This window comes from Dipodomys ordii, unplaced genomic scaffold (assembly GCF_000151885.1).
Source record: "Dipodomys ordii isolate 6190 unplaced genomic scaffold, Dord_2.0 Scaffold36, whole genome shotgun sequence".
In the NCBI taxonomy this organism is placed as follows: domain Eukaryota; kingdom Metazoa; phylum Chordata; class Mammalia; order Rodentia; family Heteromyidae; genus Dipodomys; species Dipodomys ordii.
Genome location: NW_012267252.1, coordinates 12,888,325 through 12,908,458, shown reverse-complemented (window position 1 = coordinate 12,908,458; position 20,134 = coordinate 12,888,325). Strand labels below are relative to the sequence as shown.

General features: G+C 46.6%; 1 protein-coding gene across 1 annotated transcript in view; it reads left to right on the top strand.

Annotated features, from left to right (window-relative positions):
- Positions 1-12,080, top strand: part of Gpam (glycerol-3-phosphate acyltransferase, mitochondrial) — a 36,612-nt gene extending 24,532 nt beyond the window's left edge. The window contains exons 13-20 of the mRNA XM_013017633.1: positions 1,770-1,840; positions 3,605-3,869; positions 4,368-4,510; positions 6,016-6,093; positions 6,933-7,073; positions 9,387-9,576; positions 10,751-10,809; positions 11,520-12,080. Of these exons, the coding sequence (XP_012873087.1) occupies positions 1,770-1,840; positions 3,605-3,869; positions 4,368-4,510; positions 6,016-6,093; positions 6,933-7,073; positions 9,387-9,576; positions 10,751-10,809; positions 11,520-11,636 (1,064 nt within the window). The 3' untranslated portion in view covers positions 11,637-12,080. The remainder of the gene's footprint in view (positions 1-1,769; positions 1,841-3,604; positions 3,870-4,367; positions 4,511-6,015; positions 6,094-6,932; positions 7,074-9,386; positions 9,577-10,750; positions 10,810-11,519) is intronic.
- Positions 12,081-20,134: the final 8,054 nt, after the last annotated feature.

Below are 20,134 nucleotides of genomic sequence, written 5' to 3'. Positions count from 1 at the left end.
GAACTGAAGGCATTATGCCCCAGCCATAAATAGTGCATCACTGGGAACTGTTGTAGAGGTTGCTTTAGAATCCCAGACAGCAGCACCATGCTGTCTTGGTGCTGAGCCCCTGCGGGAACTTCTGGACATTCCTGCAGCCATGTCTAAGTCAGGCTGTGAGCAATTCCTGCCCACACTGTCCTGGAGGACCTTTCCCCTCAGCTTGCTCCTTCCCTTCTAGCAGTTCCTCTTCCTGTTTGACTCCCAGCCACGGGAACCTCCCTTCTTCCCTCTCTTCCTTTCTTCCATTCCTTACTCACTCCCTCCTTTCCTTCTTTCTTTTCTTTCTCAATCTCTCCCTCCTTTTTTAAAATCTCCTTCCTTCTTTCTCACTCCCTCTTCTCCTTCCTCCTTTCTTTCCTTCTCCTTCCCTTTTCCCTTTCTCCCTTCTGTTCACAGTGCTGTAGCTCAATGCATGACTGCACACTTGCTAGGCAAGGGCTCTGTCTCTGAGCCATCTGTGATCTCCAGATCACATCATTGGTTGTATTTTTTTGTCAGTTGTGAGGCCTGAACTCTGGGCCTCGGCGCTGTCCCTCAGCAATTCAGCTCAAGGCTAGCACTCTACCACTTGAGCCACAGTGCCTCTTCTGGCTTTTTTTCTTTTTTGCTTATGAGGTGCTGAGGAATTGAACCCAGGGCCTCATGTATGCAAGGCAAGCACTCCACCACTGAGCCACCTTCCTAGCCCCATGTCATTGTATTTTTAAGGACAGTTGATTGTGTGTTTCCTTTGCCTAAGATCTGGATGCTAACTAAGTACTTCCTGTTACTTGAAGGGCTGGAAAATGAAGGTGAAATATATCCATTACCCAGATAACAAGTGATGTTGCTGTTTAATCTCTACAGATACTTTAATAGCTTTGTGTTGTGCTGTTTTTCACTTATAATACATTTATTTTTTATAAAGAACTCTTTATAAAAAGTCTTGGTGTAATTGCTAGAAATATGGTACTTTGTATTGCTAGAACGATGAAATATGTAACTGCATTCTTTTATTTCTTTTTTTCACACACGGAAACTGTCAGTTTTCATTGTCATCTCCCAGAAAACTCACAAATGACATCATCATTTGAGATTATTCTTGGGTCATTCACGTAACTGATCTATACAATGATCATTCTATACATATTCAGAGTGTTAGATTATGCAGTATTGGTGTTTTCACTTGAGTTTCTACTCCCTCTCTCCCTAACTGGGCTAGGCTGCAAAGAAGAAATTAAACCAATATACTTCCCTTATGAGCTCAGTCTGAATACTCACAATGGTGAACTCGCTGGCCCCCTGGGCTGGATAGAAGTTTCAAACTGAGGCTCAGGAATTTGTGAAATAAGTGTAGAAGTTAGGACTGGAGTTCACTTTATTCTAACTCCAAATCCTCTTTTGGTTTTTTACTGTACCTTCATTTTGATGTGGTAGATATCTGTAAGAGAGTGATGTAGAGTCACTACATTATTATTATTATTATTATGTCTTGGCATTTCAATAAAGGCATATTTTGGTCATTCAATAACATAATCCCATGGGCCTGGATTGAAGCTGGACCTGACTCAGGCTGTGGCCTGATGAGCAGTGATCTCCGAGAAGGGTCTGGTGCACAGAACTCTGGGAAATCCAGTTGTGTTTCCATTGACAAATGCAATTATGGAAATTGTGGTAGTCAGGACTTTAAATACTTCTTGTTTTAAATGAAAAGAAAGTACAAATAAAGCTCTGTGTTTGCCTTCCAGCTGCTAGCAAGTCTTGTGCCATTATGTCCACCCACATCGTGGCCTGCCTGCTCCTCTACAGACACAGGCAGGTATGTCTGCAGCGCCACCGGTAGTTCAGGAGATAGTCCGAGATGTTTTGCCAGCTGTCTACTTATCCAGGGTAGATTTCTCCTGTTTCTGCTAGTACTGTGGGGTAAAAAGTGACATTAGCCTAGGACCCTGTCCAGAAGAGTTTCTAAATCTGGTGGAGGAAGATGATCGAGGTACATTGTACACATGTATGAAAATGTCATAATGAAACCCATTATATTACACAATTTAAAAAGGTACATAAGAAAGACTCATATGCATAGTAATATGACATTCGTTGGTTAATATGATTAGTGTAAAGAGGATATATTTCAATGACATCTCTTGGCATTCTGAGAGTGAACCATTTCTAAGTGATTTGACTTGTACTTTGGAATTCACCATGAGTTTTAGCCCAGCTAATCTGTCTAAGCTGTTCAGGGGGAGAGAGCACATTTATCCTGGCCAGTTGTGTTTTTTTTTTTTAAATACAATTTTTATTGTAAGAATAGTGTACAGAGGAGTTACAGTTACATGAATAAGGTAATGAGTACATTTCCTATTGAGCATTGTTATATCCTCTTTTGTTTTTCCCCTACCATCCCTTCCTTCCCCACCTCCCCAACTCCTCCCTCCCAACCCCCTACAAGTTGTAAAGTTCATTTTCAACATAGTGTCTTCTACATTTCATTGTTATAATGGGTCAACCAGTATCCCTATTTAAGCATTTTGTTTTTTCCCTTCCCCTCCCCAAATTAGAAAAGTGTATATACAAGATTCAGGGCACCCAAATCAAATACAGTGAAACGGGTTATACCGTGGGGGAGGAACATACCAAAGAAACAAAAAAAAATCACATAGTACATTATAAGTATGTTAAAAACAATAGCAAGAAATAAAAAACCACTTGTGTCCCTGTCTTGGGGTTCATTTTGCTTAGCATCATCTTATATGGTCATAGGTACATAGCTTTTGACCTTTTCTGCTTGTCCTAGACATACACTAATTATTGCAAATAAGGGAAACCATGGGACCTCTGTTTCTTTGGGCCTGGCTTACTTCACTTAATATAATTTTTTCCAAGTCTTTCCATTTCCTAACAAATGGGGTGATGCTATTCTTTCTGATGGAGGCATAGAATTCCATTTTGTATCACATTTTCTTGATCCATTCATCTACTGAGGGGCATCTGGGTGGTTCCATATCTTAGTTATTGTAAATAATGCTGTGATAAACATTGTGGTGGTAGCTTTAGTATAGCCTTGTTTGTGATCACTTGGGTAAATGGCCAAAAGTGGGATTGCTGGGTCATGGGGGAGCTCTATGTGGAGTCTTTCGAGGAACCTCTATACTTCTCTAAAGTGGTTGAATAAGTTTACATTCCCACCTGGCCAGTTGTGTTCTTGACACCAGACATGGGGCCAGTAGATAGGCCCCGAAATACTTGTCAGATAACTATTTAAAATGGAGAAAATCCTTGCTTAAAAAAATAAGCACTTTTACCTTCCCTTCCCTTTATGATCTTCCTTGCTCCTGTGGCTAGAGTGTTCTTTGGCATCTGGTGTGTTCTCATGAAATGACCTTCGTGAGGGGGAAAGGGGAAGCGCTTTTGAATTGGTTTTCTGACTTGTTCTGTTTCGTGGTCTGGGCCTATTTCTGTTGGCATCCGTGGTGAGCTGCGGGAGGTCAAGGCAAGTGGATCTTGCTTGTTGGGAAACATTGGCCTTGGCCTTTAGAAAGTCCGTTTTCTGCTGTTATGAGACCATTTCCTTCTTTGTCTTTAGGGCATCCATCTCTCTACACTGGTGGAAGACTTCTTTGTGATGAAGGAGGAAGTGCTGGCTCGTGACTTTGACCTGGGTTTCTCAGGAAACTCAGAAGATGTAGTCATGCATGCCATACAGCTTCTGGGAAACTGTGTCACCATCACACACACAAGCCGGAATGATGAGTTTTTTATTACTCCCAACACAACTGTCCCATCCGTCTTCGAACTCAACTTCTATAGCAACGGGGTGCTTCATGTCTTTATCATGGAGGCCATCATAGGTAAGTCAGGCCCCCAGATATTCTCAGATATTTTCTTGCAGTGTCCAAGGGCCTGGAACGCACAGTAGAGTCTACTTTGATTTACACAACAGCCTCTTATTTGAGGGAGTGCCTTGTTGTTTTGGTTTTCAAATAAAAATCTGCTGTGCTGCCATGTAGTTCACCGAATTACCCTGTTGCATGTTTGACTATGGAGGCCAAGTAAGGAGTCTTGTTACCTTGGAGCTGAAAATCTAACTGCGATGGCAGATCCACAAGGCAGAGAAGAGAGTGGAGGGGCCGTGTTAAGATAATGCAGAAGGAGGAAGGCAGAGGGCTGAGCTGGGAGGAAGACCTTTGATGGGGCTGGATCCTGTGGCATCATCGAAATAGAGTCCTGTTGGGTTCTACCCTGTTATTTGTAGCACACACAAACCATTGTTTTTGATATCAACCACCTGTTTAGATAGAGAGACCCAGTGCTGTTAAGTTCATTAAATGTTGCTTTTATTTTCTCAGCCTGCAGCCTTTATGCCATTCTGAGTAAGAGGGGCTCAGGAGGGTCTGCCAGCACCCCCGGCAGCCTGATCAGCCAGGAGCAGCTGGTGCGGAAGGCAGCCAGCCTGTGCTACCTGCTCTCCAACGAAGGCACCATCTCTCTGGTGAGTGAGGCTCTTCTGTGTTACCTTGTCTCTCTTTTCTCTGAACCTTTGTGTGGAGAGGTGAACCACCTTTGTTTATCTCTTAGAGAATTTTTGGCCAGCTTTCTGTGGGTGTCAATGACAACAAAACCAGTGTGGAATTTCTGTGGCTCTGTGCCCTGGCACCGAGTAGGATAGGGTGGATTGCTCAAGGTTCTCCACTGGTGAGATCCAAAGACACTGAGCACCTACTCTAAAGACTCAAAAGTCTGAGCGGCTACTGTGCAAGAAACCCCAGTGAGTAGTGAGCTCATTAGTAATTGACACACTCACCTATGGAGGATCCAATAGCAGATGACAAAAGTTGAGACAGTGTGAATGTTGAAAGGAGTGACATTGATCAAGATGCATTGTATTCATAAACTGCTGTGTTAAGTGGCAACTCCTTTATACAACTACTTAAAGATAATCATAATTTTTTAAAAAGTCAGAACAGCCTAACAATCATCACTCAAGTCCTGCTCAGTTCACTGAAGCCCTTCACTACAAGTATAGATTTATATCACATCTTCACACTTAGTTGTTTATAATGAGGCACATATTTTGAAAAATAGATGTTGGACTCTCAAAATCATCAGATAGGATTTATGTTTGAACTCCAGTGTTATTTTCCCTTCAATGAATGTCTTGGGACATTTCCAAGCACGTGTGTTTTGAGTATGTCCTCCTCCACATCTGCTTCATGTGTGGTGGATTGCTCCTCCTACTGGGAACCTGTCAGTCAGGGAATGCGTGTGGACAGATAAGGATCCTAAGCCTCATCCTTTCCACAGGTCTTTTTTTATTATTGGAATGTTACATCTCCTTACTTCTTTTGTGGACAATCTTTTTTTTTTTTTTGTCGGTCATGGGGCTTGAACTCTGGGCTTGGGTGCTGTCCCTTAGCTCTTCAGCTCAAGGCGAGTGCTCTACCTCTTGAGCCACAGCACCACTTCCAGTTTTCTTGTGATTTTATTGGAGATAAGAGTCTCATGGACTTTCCTGCCTGGGTTGGCTTTGAACCACAATCCTTAGATCTCAGCCTCCTGAGTAGCTAGGATTACAGACATGAGCCACCGGCTTGTGGACAATCTTTAATAGCTTTGACAGATCATCTTCAAAAAGCAAAAGAACTTACTCCATTGGGAGACAGAATCTAGTTCAGGAGCGCCCTCTGCAGGTAGTGATGCATCAGGTGCACTGCCTGTTGGAAAAGGGCATTCCTGTGCTTTGTTCATGAGCATGTATTTATCAAATGGGCATGAAGAATCATACGATTTACCAAGACAGTAGATGAGATGGTAGAGTGGAAGGATTTAGCAGCCTCTTTGTGCAGTATGGGCCACTGACATTTATGTTTTAATGAGGATTTAGCAGCCTCTTTGTGCAGTATGGGCCAGTGACATTTATGTTTTAATGAGGATTTAGCAGCCTCTTTGTGCAGTATGGGCCAGTGACATTTATGTTTTAATGACTGTTCTTTTCAGCCCTGCCAGACATTTTACCAAGTTTGCCATGAAACAGTCGGAAGGTTTATCCAGTATGGAATTCTTACTGTGGCAGAGGTAAGAGGAAGAGCCTCCTTTTATTTGCCTGTATTTAAGTTCATGTTCCTTATCTTTTCTTCTCCCCTTTTCCCCTTATTTTAGCCTGTCCTGAGGCTTGAACTCAGGGCCTGGGTGATGCCCCTGAACTTCCTTTGCTCAAGGCTAGCACTCTACCATTTGAGCCACAGCTCTCCTTCCAGCTTTGTCTAAGTAGTTTGTTGGAGTTATGTGTCTCATGGACTTTCTTGCCTCACTGGCTTTGAACTGTGATCCTCAGGTCTCAGCCTCCGGAGTAGCTTGGATTATAGGCATAAGCCACTGGAGCCCAGAGTTCCTTATCTTTTCAATTATTTAGACCAATATTTCTACTCATTATTTAAACAAATTAGTTACATTTGCCAGGTAGTTCTGTCCAGATAAGAAAGAAGAAAAACAAGAATGAGAGAGCAAATTTGTTTAATTCCCTTTGCAGAAATGGTGTTGTCTAAAATACTTCTTGACTGTGACCTTTGAAAGTCCCCTTCTGGGATGAGCAGCCATGTATATCAGTGTTCTTAGGGCTTGTCCATCCCAAGTCTTCTTTTCTGAGGGTTTTAACTTGTAGATTTAGTGACGAGGGAAAGTCCTGAGGAAGTAGACATCTATTTAGAAGACCTGAAAAGACATTTATTTGTCTGGTAGCTCCTCTCCCTGTCCCGTTTCTCCCTTGTTGTCTCCTGAGGTATGGGTTTGGAGAGCACCTGGATTGATGTGTGGAATGACCCTCAGAGAAGGTTGAGGGCCGCTTTGGGGTCTCCCTGGGTGATGTTTGTGGGCCCGTGCATATGTATTTACTGTTGGCCGCCTCCTTGGCATAGCAAGATGACCAGGAAGATATCAGTCCTGGTCTTGCAGAGCAGCAGTGGGACAAGAAGCTCCCTCAGCCTTTGAACTGGAGAAGCGGTGAAGAAGATGAAGACAGCGACTTTGGGGAGGAGCAGCGGGATTGCTACCTAAAGGTACGTTGGTGAAGAGTTCTGGGTACATTACAGTGATGAGGTGAGGTCTTGTTGCAGTTCGATAAACTAGGCTTCTTGTGACTCATTCATAGCTAAAGCACCACTGACAAGCCCGAGTGCTTACGCCTAGTCATGACGGTCAAAGCATTTGAGCTCAGTGGAAAGACAAGCCAGTGCTGCACCGTCCCAGAGGAAGGCCACTGGCACCTTCACCACCCTCTCGGGAAGCACAGAGGCACAGAGCTCTTCCCTCCCCATGAGACAGTATTTTTTTTAAAGATTTGTTTCTTTTAATTAATCCCCTCTCAGCCCATATTTCTCAAAGATATATCATACCGAATGTATATTCATAATCAATATACATTGTTCCCCCCTGAGTGCAAACAGCTCACAAGTTTGATCGGTTACTAGGCAATCTCCCCAAGTTAATAATCCTTAATTTAAATGCAGCCACCACTGAACAGCCATCATGTCTTTTCCCTGTGTCATCCTGGAGGAACCATCCACAAATACCTTAACTCTGCCCTGAGACTCTGGCCTTAATCTGCCAGCTACTGTTCATTCCAGGGAGAACTTCAAGGGCAGTTTCTTTGTCCACTTTGGAAAAGAAATGAAACTTCTCCAAAGAAGATAAGAAAATGCAGGAGCTGTAACTAAGGACTGCCCTAAGTCCTCTATTGTCTGGAATTTCCTTAATGTCCAACTTAAAGGGTTAGACTCTTCCTTTGAAAGAGTAGTGTTTCCTAAAGTCATAGGATTGGATTCACTCAAGCAGTCTTAGAAATTCCTGAAGTTTCCTCTGAGTTCCATAGCCACAGGACTTTTGAGTGGACTATAGAAACCACCTAACACACCACACAAAGACCCAGAACAGAGAACACAGATCTCTTGGAAATTTGCAACAATAAACACTAAGAAAATTCATGCCATGGTAGAGTAGCACCCATATTTCAACCCTGAATAGGTAGATACACCTGAGGAAGATGCCAACAACATTTAGAACCTCTACTAAGGACAGGCTGTTAAGAAAGACAATGATAGAGAACTCAACTATACATTAGCATGCTGAATTTAACATTTCCCAATGGACACACAGGGAAATGCCCAAAGGAACCTCCTTAGCCCCACTTTTGTTTCCCTAGGCCTAGAATTCTATTCCCCTTTTAGGCATGTTTCCATGCGTAAGCTTTCCTGTGCACTTAGCCCCCTTATTGGAGATTTCCTGTGCACCTCTGTTGTACTTATCCCCTCCCCCCCTCCCCCCCCCCCCACACACAGGGGAGGTTTCTTGTACAGCTAGTCCCTGGAGATGTCTCACAACCTAGGTGCTCAATCTCCCTGTCACCAAGAAATACTTTGCCATCGATGGTGGTGGCATTTCTTGTCTGAGTTTGTGCATGAAATTGCTATGTTGCTGTGGTACTCCCTGGAGCTCCCTTTCCCCATGTTGCTGAAAGAATTCAGGCCTCTGATGGATTTCCAATCCAAGAGCACCGATCGCCCAATACCCCAGGGCCTCTGCAACAAGGCAGAGGGACGCGTCTCCCTTGGGAAAAGGGCTTCCAGGCTCCTTTCACAGATGGAAAGACCCCAGGTGAGCCCCCAAATTGTTATAACTATGCACTCCAAGAACCACTGGAGTCGCAATAAACATGAAAATAAAGAATTGTCTCAGCAAAAGTGACTTCTGCAGAAGATTGGGTCCTCAGCCAGAAATCTGTCCAGCAAGCACCAACACAGTAGTTTTATTTCCAAACAACACTTGGGTATCTACTCCTTCCCTAGCAGGATAGTGTGGCTTTCACCATTGGGCAGTGGTCTTGCTTCCATACTCCAGTGGCATCAGTGAACCTTTCTTTGTGTTTTGGGGTCAAACTGAGCCCCCCTCTCCTACTACAAAACCTCTTCACTGTGGCTGTCCTTCTCCATGGTGCTGGACATGTAGGAGAGGTAGAATGTGGTTGCTAGTGAGGGCTGAGCTGATGGTGTGGTGGTGGTCATGCCTTAGGCCCACTTTAGTGGCTTATTCTTTTTACTGATTGGCTGTTGAGTCAAGGACTCAAAACCTGGAGGGCACAAACCCGGTTATTTTCAATGGGGCCAGTGTCATAATTACGTCAGACAGCCCATGTTATGTGTACATTAGCCTCAAACACTATAAAAAGGAACAATGGAAATTAAGAGCCCACATCCGCATTGGCCTTTGTCTCCTAAAGAGATTGTCTGCACATGGAGTGCATGTGGTCATTTTCGCTGGCCCTCGCTTCTCCTGAGCCTTTCCTGTGACTCTTCCCCCTGCGCTTGTGCTTACAGGTGAGTCAGTCCAAGGAGCACCAGCAGTTCATCTCCTTCCTGCAGAGGCTTCTTGGGCCCCTGCTGGAGGCCTACAGCTCTGCCGCCACCTTCATCCACAACTTCAGTGGTCCTGTCGCTGAGCCCGAGTACCTGCAGAAACTGCACAAGTTCCTCATAACCAGAACAGAACGGAATATCGCTGTGTATGGTATGTCAAATCAGTGTTTCTTTTATAAATCCACTGGTATTTGTAGAAAATTGGAGGAAATGCAAACTTATTCTGACCTCTGCCTTGGTATGCTACGTGAATTAAATGATACACTTAGGCACTCTTATGTCTGGCCTTCTTTACCCCGCACTGTCTGAGATTCATACATGTTGTGTGCACTTTCATTTTTTTCTGTTGCTGTGTAGTGTTGCACATTTTATTCCTTCTGCTGGTGGTGGCTGCTCGGGTTGTTGCAGTTTAGGGCACTGCAAGGTATGACTCCACATGTTTGTGTGTGTGCTTGGACACCCGTGCTCATGTAGATATCATTCCTGAGGAGAATCAGGATCAGAGTCAGCAGGGATCTGCAGATATCCACCCCATTGTTTACTTTACACATGAGAAAACTGTCCAGTCCTGGCTAGTCAGTGCACAGACTCAGGTTTACAATTCTTTTTCATTTTGTGCCAGGGGCTTGAGCTCAGGGCCTTGTGCTCTCACTTAGCTTTGGCACTCAAGGCTAGTGCTCTACCACTTGAGCCATACTACTTTTTGTTTTGTTTTGTTTTGTTTTGTGTGTGTGTATGTGTGTTTGTGTGTGCATATGTATGTGTGTGACAATATTGGGGCTTGAATGGAGGGCCTTGGCACTGTCCCTTAGTGTTTTTACTCAAGGCTGGTGCTCTACCACTTGAGCTCCAGCTTCATTTCCAGCCTTTTTAGTGATTAATTGGAGATTTTTGAACCTTGTTTCAAATGCTAGTCCTCAGAACTTAGACTCACAAGCGGACTCTAGCTAGGATTACAGGTGTGAGCCACTCGCAGGTTCACAGTCTTATTTGCTGCCTTCTAGACCTGGGTCACAGGTGTGAGAATCCCTGAGCATCCCCAGGGAGTTTAAAGGAAGTTTCACATATTTCCTTGTTTGAGTCTCACAACCCTTGCAGGGTGGATGCTTTGGGTATTGCTCTTTCCCTTCCTCTTTTTCCTCCTCTCCCCTTCCCCCCCCCCCATTCTCCCTGTTTTCCCTTAGTAAATGAAAAGGCAACACAACATTTGAGAGAGAGCTACCCAGTAGTCAGCCACAGAAGTGGAGCTTGCCACCATCTTGCTTACACCTCACCCAGACTTGTGGCCTGGACCTCGGCATTAACAAGGTCTTGTTTCTCTGCAGCCGAGAGCGCCACGTATTGTCTTGTGAAGAATGCTGTGAAAATGTTTAAGGATATCGGGGTAGGTATCCAGTACTTATGACACACAAGTAAGCTCTAGTTTTGTTCTCTTTAGATCCAGTCTACTTGTGCTGCCATTGATTGCTGTGGGGTGGAACCCAGGGAAGTGCTTTTCCTGGGTTAAGTGGGAGAGTGTGTCTAGGAATGAAGGTCGGGGTGGGGTTTGTGGGGGATGAGGCCAATCAGTGCAGATTTATTTTAATAGCCTGAGCACTGGTTCTCATTCCTGCCCCAGCTGTGTCTGTGTGGCAGGTATCCGTGGATCTCAGAATACCTATGCACATGGTATTCCGGAGATTTCTTGCCTTTGTCTTGTGTTTTTGCTACTATTGTCTTCAGTGATCCTTTGCCCTCACCTGTCATGCAGGCCATGTGCTCTACAGAGCTACTGTGACCTTTGATTTGGGGGCTGGTACTGGGCCTTGAACTCAGGGCCTTCAGCTCTCCCTTGGCTTTTTTGCTCAAGGCTGGCACTTGAGCCATACCTGCACTTCCTCCAGTGACCTTTGGAAAGGGACTGGGGTGGGAAGCTTAATGAAGTGATTTCAGTCAAGACCACCTCCCCTAAAACCCCCACTTCACACTCACTTGCCTCCCCGTCCACGCTTGCACTTGGGTATGCCTTCACTGCCTTGTACGTCAAGGGTTGATGACAAAATAAAGCCCCCCCCTCTTTTTTCTCCTTTAATTTACTTTAAACTTTCTCTTCAGGTGTTCAAAGAAACCAAGCAAAAGAAAGTATCTGTTTTAGAACTGAGCAGCACTTTCCTACCTCAGTGCAACCGGCAAAAACTTCTAGAATATATTCTGAGTTTTGTGGTGCTGTAGATAATTTGTGGCACCTTTTATGGATGAAGGGCTGGAGATGAGTGCCGTTTAGGCTCCGGCGCAGTCTGAGAGTGGCAGTGCCACGGCAGGCCTGCCCCGCCCCGCCCCGCCCCGCCCTGAGGGGCCTCCTGGAAGAAAAGTGCCTTCTGCCCTCGGGACCTGTGCTCTTCCCAACTCCATGCAGTGGCCTGCACATGACCTTCAGGGCCTCGGCCCCCCCTTTGCAGCGCGTAATCAGTAGATTGCTAGATGAAGCCTCAATAAATTATTTTAGAGTTGATTAAAGATTCACCTTTTAAGTACAACTTTTAAGGACTAATTACTGTGATGGACACCAATGCATAGTTGTCTTGGAGATCTGACTCTTGTGAATTACACATCATGCTGTTTTCTGATTCATAATTAATGCTTCCTTGAAGAACATTGGGCCATTCCTCCACTTCTTTTTTTTTTTTGTCAGTCATAGGGTTTGAACTCTGGGCCTGGGCGCTGTCCCTCAGCTCTTCAGCTCAAGTCTAGCACTCTACCACGTGAGCCACAGCCCCACTTCTGCTTTTCTGGTGGTTAATTGGAGATAAGAGTTTCACGGACTTTCCTGCCGGGGCTGGCTTTGAACCGTGCTCCTCAGATCTCAGCCTCCTGAGTAGCTAGGATTACAGGCGTGAGCCACAGGGCGCCCAGCCCCTCCACTTCTTTTTAGTTCTAGCTTCGTCCATGGTAGCTGGATTGTACCTTGGGAGCCCCCTTCATCCCCTCAGCAAATGAGCTGAAATACAACATACCCAGGCATTACCCAGGTATTGCTGTGCTGCCCTTGTGGCCAGATGTAGAAAGTGTTTCAGTTGTTGACAAAAAAGCGATAGTATTCATTTAGGTTAAGGAGTTGAGATGTTGTGCTTAGACAGGGAATTCTGCCTGGTAGAATTCAAGGTGGACACGTCAGAAAACTGGTACCAAATGATTTTGCTCATATGATAAAGTGCCATTGAGTTCAATGACCAGCAAGTGTTTAGACATGACTCCCGTTTTATAGCTGGACTTTTTCCCACCTCTCAGTTGGAAAGGATCCGCCTCCCATGGGCACAGCTGTTTTCTAGGCAGTGACTGTACTCAGTCGATTAGCTCAGCTGGACAGACTGTTATTGTGGTCTAGCTGCAGACCACTGACTGACTCATGTACTGCACACACGGTATGCTGCATCCTGGTCCGGGTGCCTGCTGCTCACAGGAGTTCTGCAGTGTATGTGCTGATGCCGCTTAGTGGTAAATGGTTGGAGACATTTATAGATTTTTAGCTCTGAGGAAAAGAAAAAAATAACCTTTTTATCTCTTTAGAAATCTATGTGTTATATGCCCACCCCAATGACACAGAGGCAAGTAATTGTGAAAATTTGTCTGTTTATGAGTAGGTACTTTTTGTGTGTGTGAGCAGGGAGTCTAATCGTTTGTTCCTTGTGGTGATTATGGTGATTTCTTAACCTTAATATAATGTTACAATTTTTTCTAACAATTTATTGTCCTATCTACCCAATAGTGTGGAACCAGAAAGCATTTTTTTTTTTCCTGGCCCATGTTGCATAGATTCTTCGAATTTAGTATCAAAGTATTGAGGATAGAATTAGTACTGTCCTGGGCTTGGATTTTAAACACTAGCTGCGCGCCATGCCAGAGGGGCGAGCGTCTGGAGCTGGGGATTGGCCTTTCGCCATCGGAGGTGCCCTGTGGGAGCCCTGCCGCCATGCTTCCCCGGGCTTCTCTGAGTCGGCTTGGGAGATGCGTGTTTTCTAGACTGTTGTTGGAGCTCTGGTCCCAGTCACCACTGTCAGAGGCAGTGGCTCTGGTGTGGAGTGGCAGAGTCACCACTAAACCTTCCTTTTCACTAACTGGGGTAGCGTACCTCACGCCTCTGCACTGCTCCTGGGCACATCCGGGCATCTGCTCTGCCCCTGCCTGCATCCCTTATCTGGGCAATCTGACACTCCGATCCCCCCCCCTCTCCCTCTCTCTCTCTCTCTCTGTCTCTCTTTCTCTCTCTCAGTCTGTCTCTCTCTGTCTCTGTCTGTCTGTCTGTCTCTCTCTCTCTGTTTCTTCCTCTCTGTCTCTCTCTCTCTCTGTGTCTGTCTGTCTGTCTCTCTCTTCCCATACTCCAAGCTGTAAACTAAGAATCACTCTGTTAATTGGCTGGAAGTTCAGCACTGAGCCTGACTCCCCCTGGGCCCCACTGTCTGCAGATCGCAAGCTTTGTTTTCCTTTTTGGTCCCTCTGTTTTTGAGAAGTTCAATCCCATGCTTTGGGGAATGCACTCTGCTTGCGCTTTTGCCACTTGACTCACTGTGAGGATAAATATGCATGCTTTTTTTTTTTGTAATTAACTGGTGCTTTGAAAACCTTTTTTAAGGAAGAAAATAAATTTCAACCAAAGTTGTGTTCATCTAGATAAGCGGATCCTTGAGTTAAGTTTTGCACAACTCATCCTTCAGTGCCTCATTACTGAATACTAAGTCATCACAATAAAGCTTCTAGGTAGCACTGTTTTGCTAATAGATGCATCCTGGTTGTTTTTTAACAGCAGGTAGCTTCTTTGTAAGGTTAACCCAACTAGGTGCTTGTAAATACTTTGTTACAGTTTACTCTCCTGCATTTCTGCAAAAGGGAAATGCATGTCCTTCAGGGGAAGACTGTGAGCAAAGTGAAAAACAATAAAAAATTAAAAACCTAGTAATAAGCAATATGAAATCTCAACTTTGCTTTTTCAAAGTGAGAATGTCCTAAGTAATTCAGAAAGGAAGAAGGAATTTCTACTCTTTAAAATGTTAAGAAAAACAAAGTAAAATAAAAAATGAGAACAGAGAGAGCACAATGTCTTTTTTCATAAAGGTGTTATATCGTATCCAGTCAAGGGAATGGGAAGAGAAAACACCCAGATGGCTCTGAGTAGAAGCTCAGGCCGGGGCTTCCTGCGCCCTGGCGGGGAGGGCATTTCCTCACATGCACCAGGCGTTCAGAGAAAGCTCTGCTCAGAAACGCCTGGAAGCAAAGTCCACCTCAGCGAAGTAAGGGCTCCGCAAAGCCCGGTTAACCTAGCGTTTCCCAAACTATTGACCTCAGGAACTTTTCCCTCTCTGGGACACCTCTGAACCTACTCACTTAGTATCTCATGGAAACATTTTGGGAACTTCTTCCTTAGTCAGAACAGTAATGAGTAGAAGGCACTGTGGTAGGATTTGTGTGTGTGTTTGTCCTATCAGATGGCTCGCTGGATGGACCGCACGTTTCTTCCGTGGGAAGGAGAGGCACTGAAGGTGTAGTACAGGTGGTGCAGGTGGCAGGAATCCCTTCCTTTGATGGAAGACTGGCCACCCATCAGCCTGGCTTTTAAAAACATGTTTACCCAAAGCAGAATTAATTGGAGTTAAGTAATAGAGATTTTTATTCCCATCTAGAAGAAAACATTGCACAATTGAATGCAGATTTTTATCCGTAGGTAGAGCTAGAATTTTGAAATGATAGGACCTGTCTGAAATTTATAAGACTTACTGTGGGATGTCAACCTTTTTTTTCTTTTTTTTAAAGATAGTTGAGAGTTGCCATCTGGCATTTCAGTTTAATAGACTAATGATCACTTCGAAAGAGACTCTTGACCTTATTTCTAAACAGCAAAAGGGCTAAATGTCTTGATGGGAGGTGTTGAAGTATTTGCATGTTATAAAGAGAAATGTTAGATTGTTGTAAAAAGAATTATTATAAAGTATTGTGAAATAACACTATGTGATTTTTGTGAATGAATTTTCCTTGGAAATGTTGATTTTTATGCTTGATAATGTATTGTGAGAAGCACAGACATGTAGTTTTGTTTTAATAAACCAAAAAATGAAACTATTCTTGATGTCTTGGATGTGTTGTTAAAAGTACCCTACATAATTTATTATGCAGTTCTTGTTTGATTTTTACATAGCATCTTATGACTATGTATAAAAATAACCTGATACAAACAGGTATGTACAGTTTATTTTGTTGGTTCATATCTTTCAAATTTGCTGAAGCATTTGGAGATAGAAATTCCTCCTTTTACTTAGTATTTACTTAGTGCTTACTAGTATTTAGTTAGTATTTACAAAGGAAATGTTCTTTGCATTTCCGAAGATTCCTCTAAGCCTGGTGCTTCTCTGTCATAGTTTTATTTATTATTTGTGCTGCTACTGGTGCTTGAACACAGGGTCTTGAACTCTTGCTTGCCTCTTTTTACTCAGGACTGGTGCTCTACCACTTGAACCACAGCTCCACTTCTGGTTCTTTACTGATTAATTGGAGACCACAGACTTCTCCACCTATGCTGGCTTTGAACCACTATCCTCAGATCTCAGCCTCCTCAGTAGGTAGGATTACAGCTGTGAGCTACCCGGTGTCTGGCTTTTTGTTTTGTTTTTGATGGCACTGGAGATTGAATTGAGGGCCTTATACTTGCTAGGTTGGTGCTCTACCACTTGAACCATGCCTCCAGTTTCTCTGTCATGGATTTATATATTTAAGTTTATAAAGATATTGGCCAATGCATGGCGAGAGAGGTAGAGTCGCAGGCAGCGTTTTGCCTTAGGACGCAGGGAGGATGGAAGTCTGGGCTTTGCCATGGCTCACTAGCGCTGAGCTTTGGGAGGGCTGAATGGGAGGAGAGATTCAAAGCTGCCAAATATCTGCAACATGTTACCATTGATTATACGTGTGCTTCCAACCAGTGCTGACTCTCAAGAAATGATCAGCAGGATCATGTTTTACTGTCCTGTGTGCCATGCACCAGGTGAATCACTAGAAAACAGTGTCAGCAAATTACTCAGAGTTGGTGTGGCCGGTTTCCACCTTGATCTTCAGCACAGATTGTTTCAAAGACTCAGGAAAGGCCTTCAGCACTTGCTTCCATGTCTGGAAGGGGAGACAGGTGCGTTGGAAGGGAGTCGGGAGATGGCACTTCATTGGGCGGTGGAGGGCCGGACCCAGGCTTCCGCTGGGCTCCTTTGTTGGTCTCCGTGTGTCCTCGGGTTGGAAAACATCCTTGTGTCTTGCTGCAGATGGAAGAGGCCTTGGCTGCTCCCTTCTTCCTCCCACACCGTGGTCTGACATGTTAATGTCTGTGCAGTCAGGAGATACCCTTCCTCTCCAAGGCCCCAAGTGAACCTCTACTAAACCTGTAGTCCTGGGACAGCAACACTGAGAGACGAAGACAGAGGGGAGAGAAGGGAGAGAGGAGAGGAGAATCTTCTAATATTTCTAATGATGGGGAATGAGATAAGAACGCAGCCCTGGCTGCTTTGCTAGTTCCAGAAAGAACCACCGCTGTACTGCGATATTACAGAGATCTCTAATCTGGACTATAATAGGGACACCCAGAAGGAATGAGCAATGCAGGACGCCTTTGGCCCCAGCCGGCACATAATGACTGCTTTACGAACCTTAACGCTGCCCGGGTCCGGCTCTGTCTCCGGCTTTCCCTGGGAGCCTTGGCTTTTCTCTCTCTGCTGCCCAGTCCAGCTGTGCAGGGCGTGGCCGCGCGCGCTTTCCCGATCTGTCCACGAGGTGGCGCCGGGACTCCATCAAAGGGCTCTGGATCAGACCTGGGCGGGGAAAGGGATGGCCTTGGTCCTGGGGTGCACGCTTCCAGGGGTGCCCCCCTGGCAGCGCGGCTTCTCACCTCCAGACAGACGGTTCCTCCGGGGAAGGATCGGCCAGAAATGGGGAAGAGGGCTGCGGCACAAAGGGCAGCCCAGCTCCCGCCACAGGACCTGCTTGTTGCCTCTCCTGGGAAGGCTTCTAGCAGCCACCGCGTGGGGGTGGGGAGGGGGAGAGGGCCTGCGGGGCCAGGGTCCCCAGATAGCCTTTGGCCTGTGCAAAGTGGGGTGTTGATGATTTCAGAGTTCTTCTTCCTTCCCCGAGGAGGGAGCGCGCCTCCCACGTCACCCGGACATGTGTCTTTGGGGTCCACTGGCCACGGGCATCCCCCAGGCCACACGCTGACTTCCCCCAGACCAGGCTTCCCTTTAATCGCACCCAGAACTCATTCTGTAAGATGAAGCCGACACAGCACACTGGGGAAGGCCTTGCTAAGGATGCAGCTTCTTGCCTGGCATCTACGGGAAGAGGGGGGGAACGCCGAGGAGGGGCGGTGCGGGGGGGCAGGGGGACCCGGATGGAGGTGAGGGTCCCGCATTTGGGTGGTTTTGCTCTGGGCTGGCCCGGGTCTGGTCTGGGACCTTCCAAAAGGAAGAGAAAGAGAGCCTCAGTCCGACTCCCGGCGGGGCCTGTGATGACCACGGCATCCACCAGGGGGCGCCAGCAGCCTTCTCTGGGGCACTGAGTCCTCGGGCCAGGCCAGGCTTCAGAGAGTGAGAGGTGCAGAGAGCGGGAGGCTCGGGAACTCAGAAATACCCCCGGCCTGCAATCCGCGGGACCCCTCGCGCCTCAGTCCCCCTGCCCAGAGAGCTGTGAGGTGGATGAGCCCCGGGGAGAGGCCTCTGGCCTGGGGCGGGGAGGGGATGGGGGGACTGGGGAGGATTCATCCAGTGTCCACTGAGAAATCACCAAGGCCCTCAGGCCTGGCCAGAACACCAGCACCCATGAGGCTGGAGCTGCCACACTCCGCAGCCCTGCTGAGCCAAGAGGAGCCAGGGGCCCCCACTGCACACCCCTCCTCTGTGACCCTCTGTCCAGATGCTGGCCTTTCCTGAGACAGCCTGGGACCCAGGGATGCCGAGGGATGGGTGCAGCAGAGATTGTGGCAGGGTTTGACTTTGGCTTCCAACACCCCCTCTTGGAACATGGCTAACCTGGGCTCAGGGCTGCACCAGAATCTGTGTGTGTGTGTGTGTGTGTGTGTGTGTGTGTGTGTCCAGCCTTACTACCATGAGCCATACACCTGCTGGCCTCCCTCTGTGGAACCACAGTCTGTGTTTTTCTCTCCTGGCAGATACAGTTTCTTTTCCTGCAGCTTCACTTGCTGGACTCCGGCGGCCATGTCTCCTGCCCGCAACGATCCCTCACAGGGTTGGCTGCCTACCGAGCTTGTCTACGATGTTAATATATTTGCCTTTAAGTGACACTGGTGAATCGTTTTCCTCACAACAAGAGCCCTTGTGATAAAAGCTGTCCAGAGCCTGTGCAGAGGTTCTAGGGAGTCTAATGGAGAAGGGGAGGCTGGGGACGGACCGGGCAAGCCTCCAAAGGGGAAAGCAGGCAGGAGGCGTGGGAGCTGTTCCTATGAACGCAATAATCACTCCTGCAGGATGAGGATGGGCAAGGGGCTGGGTGTGAAACCAGACCAAGCTTCCATCCTGTCTGTATCATTCACAGTGTGCAATGAATGTGGCTCATAAAGGAGAAGAGGCTCAGAGAGGTTAAGATTCTTTCCTAGAGTTAGCCCAGCAAAGCAGACATGGAGCAAGACTCAGAAGGCACAGATATATTTCCTAATGGTTTGAGTTCTTCCTGCCAATAGGTCACTGAAATTGAGAATCTACAGTGCAATCGTTCATTCAGTGGACGGTGCTAACAGGGCTTTAGGGCAGGGTGGACACTGAGGGCAGCCTGGAGTTTTCTTGGTGATGTCCAGGCAGGATGGTGAAGTCCAGACTGTCAGCGTGACCCACAAGAGGCCACGGGAGGCAGGTTCGGTACCAAGAAACCACAAATGAACAACTACACCTCACAAACCGTGGGTCTCAGCCTCCGAGGAGAGTCTAGGATGTTCTGGGTGGGTGGAGGGGGAGGCGCTGCTCAGAGACAGAGCTGGGTGTCTCCTGGACACAGATCTTTTGTTTTACTTTCTTTAACACCCATGCACGCACACACACACACACACACACACACACACACACACACACACACACACTCCTGTCATTGGTGGAAAATCCAAAGAAGCAGAAGAGGCGAGGCCTTGAAGCCAAGCCCCACCTTTCCATGCTGAACGTGGCTGTTCCTGACGCAGGGCCAGCATTTCCTTCCCGCTCTTTTCCTCCTTTTCCTATTCCTGGATTGTTTTCAAAGCAAGTTCATCCGTCCATGTCTCAGCAGCAGCAGCAGCGTTCTGAAGGGTAACGACTCTTACAACAGCCAATCCCACTGCCGTGGCTCCACCTCAAAACACCCCCAGGAATCCCAGACAGGGGTCGGTGTTCAGTGAACTTGAGCCGCCAGTGGGATCCCAGCATGGCGTGCAGCCGAGGGTGTTCACACGAGTGTGTGTTCACCCTCTGCCCTCTGGCAATGGACTCGTTGAAGGAACCATGCGGTCTCTTCAGCAACTCCAAGCTGGCGACTTCCTGTTTCTCTCCTGCGGGTGCTGTCTAGAATGTTCCTCTACCTCCTGTGTTTCCTGCAGCCTTGCGTGTGAATCAAGAGCTCCGATCCCGCTCAGGTTGGGGTGTTGGTGGTGCTGGCATCCTGAAAGCACAAACTAGAAGACAGCCTGCTGGGGAAGGCCGTGCACACGTGTGTGTGGGGTTGTGTGCACA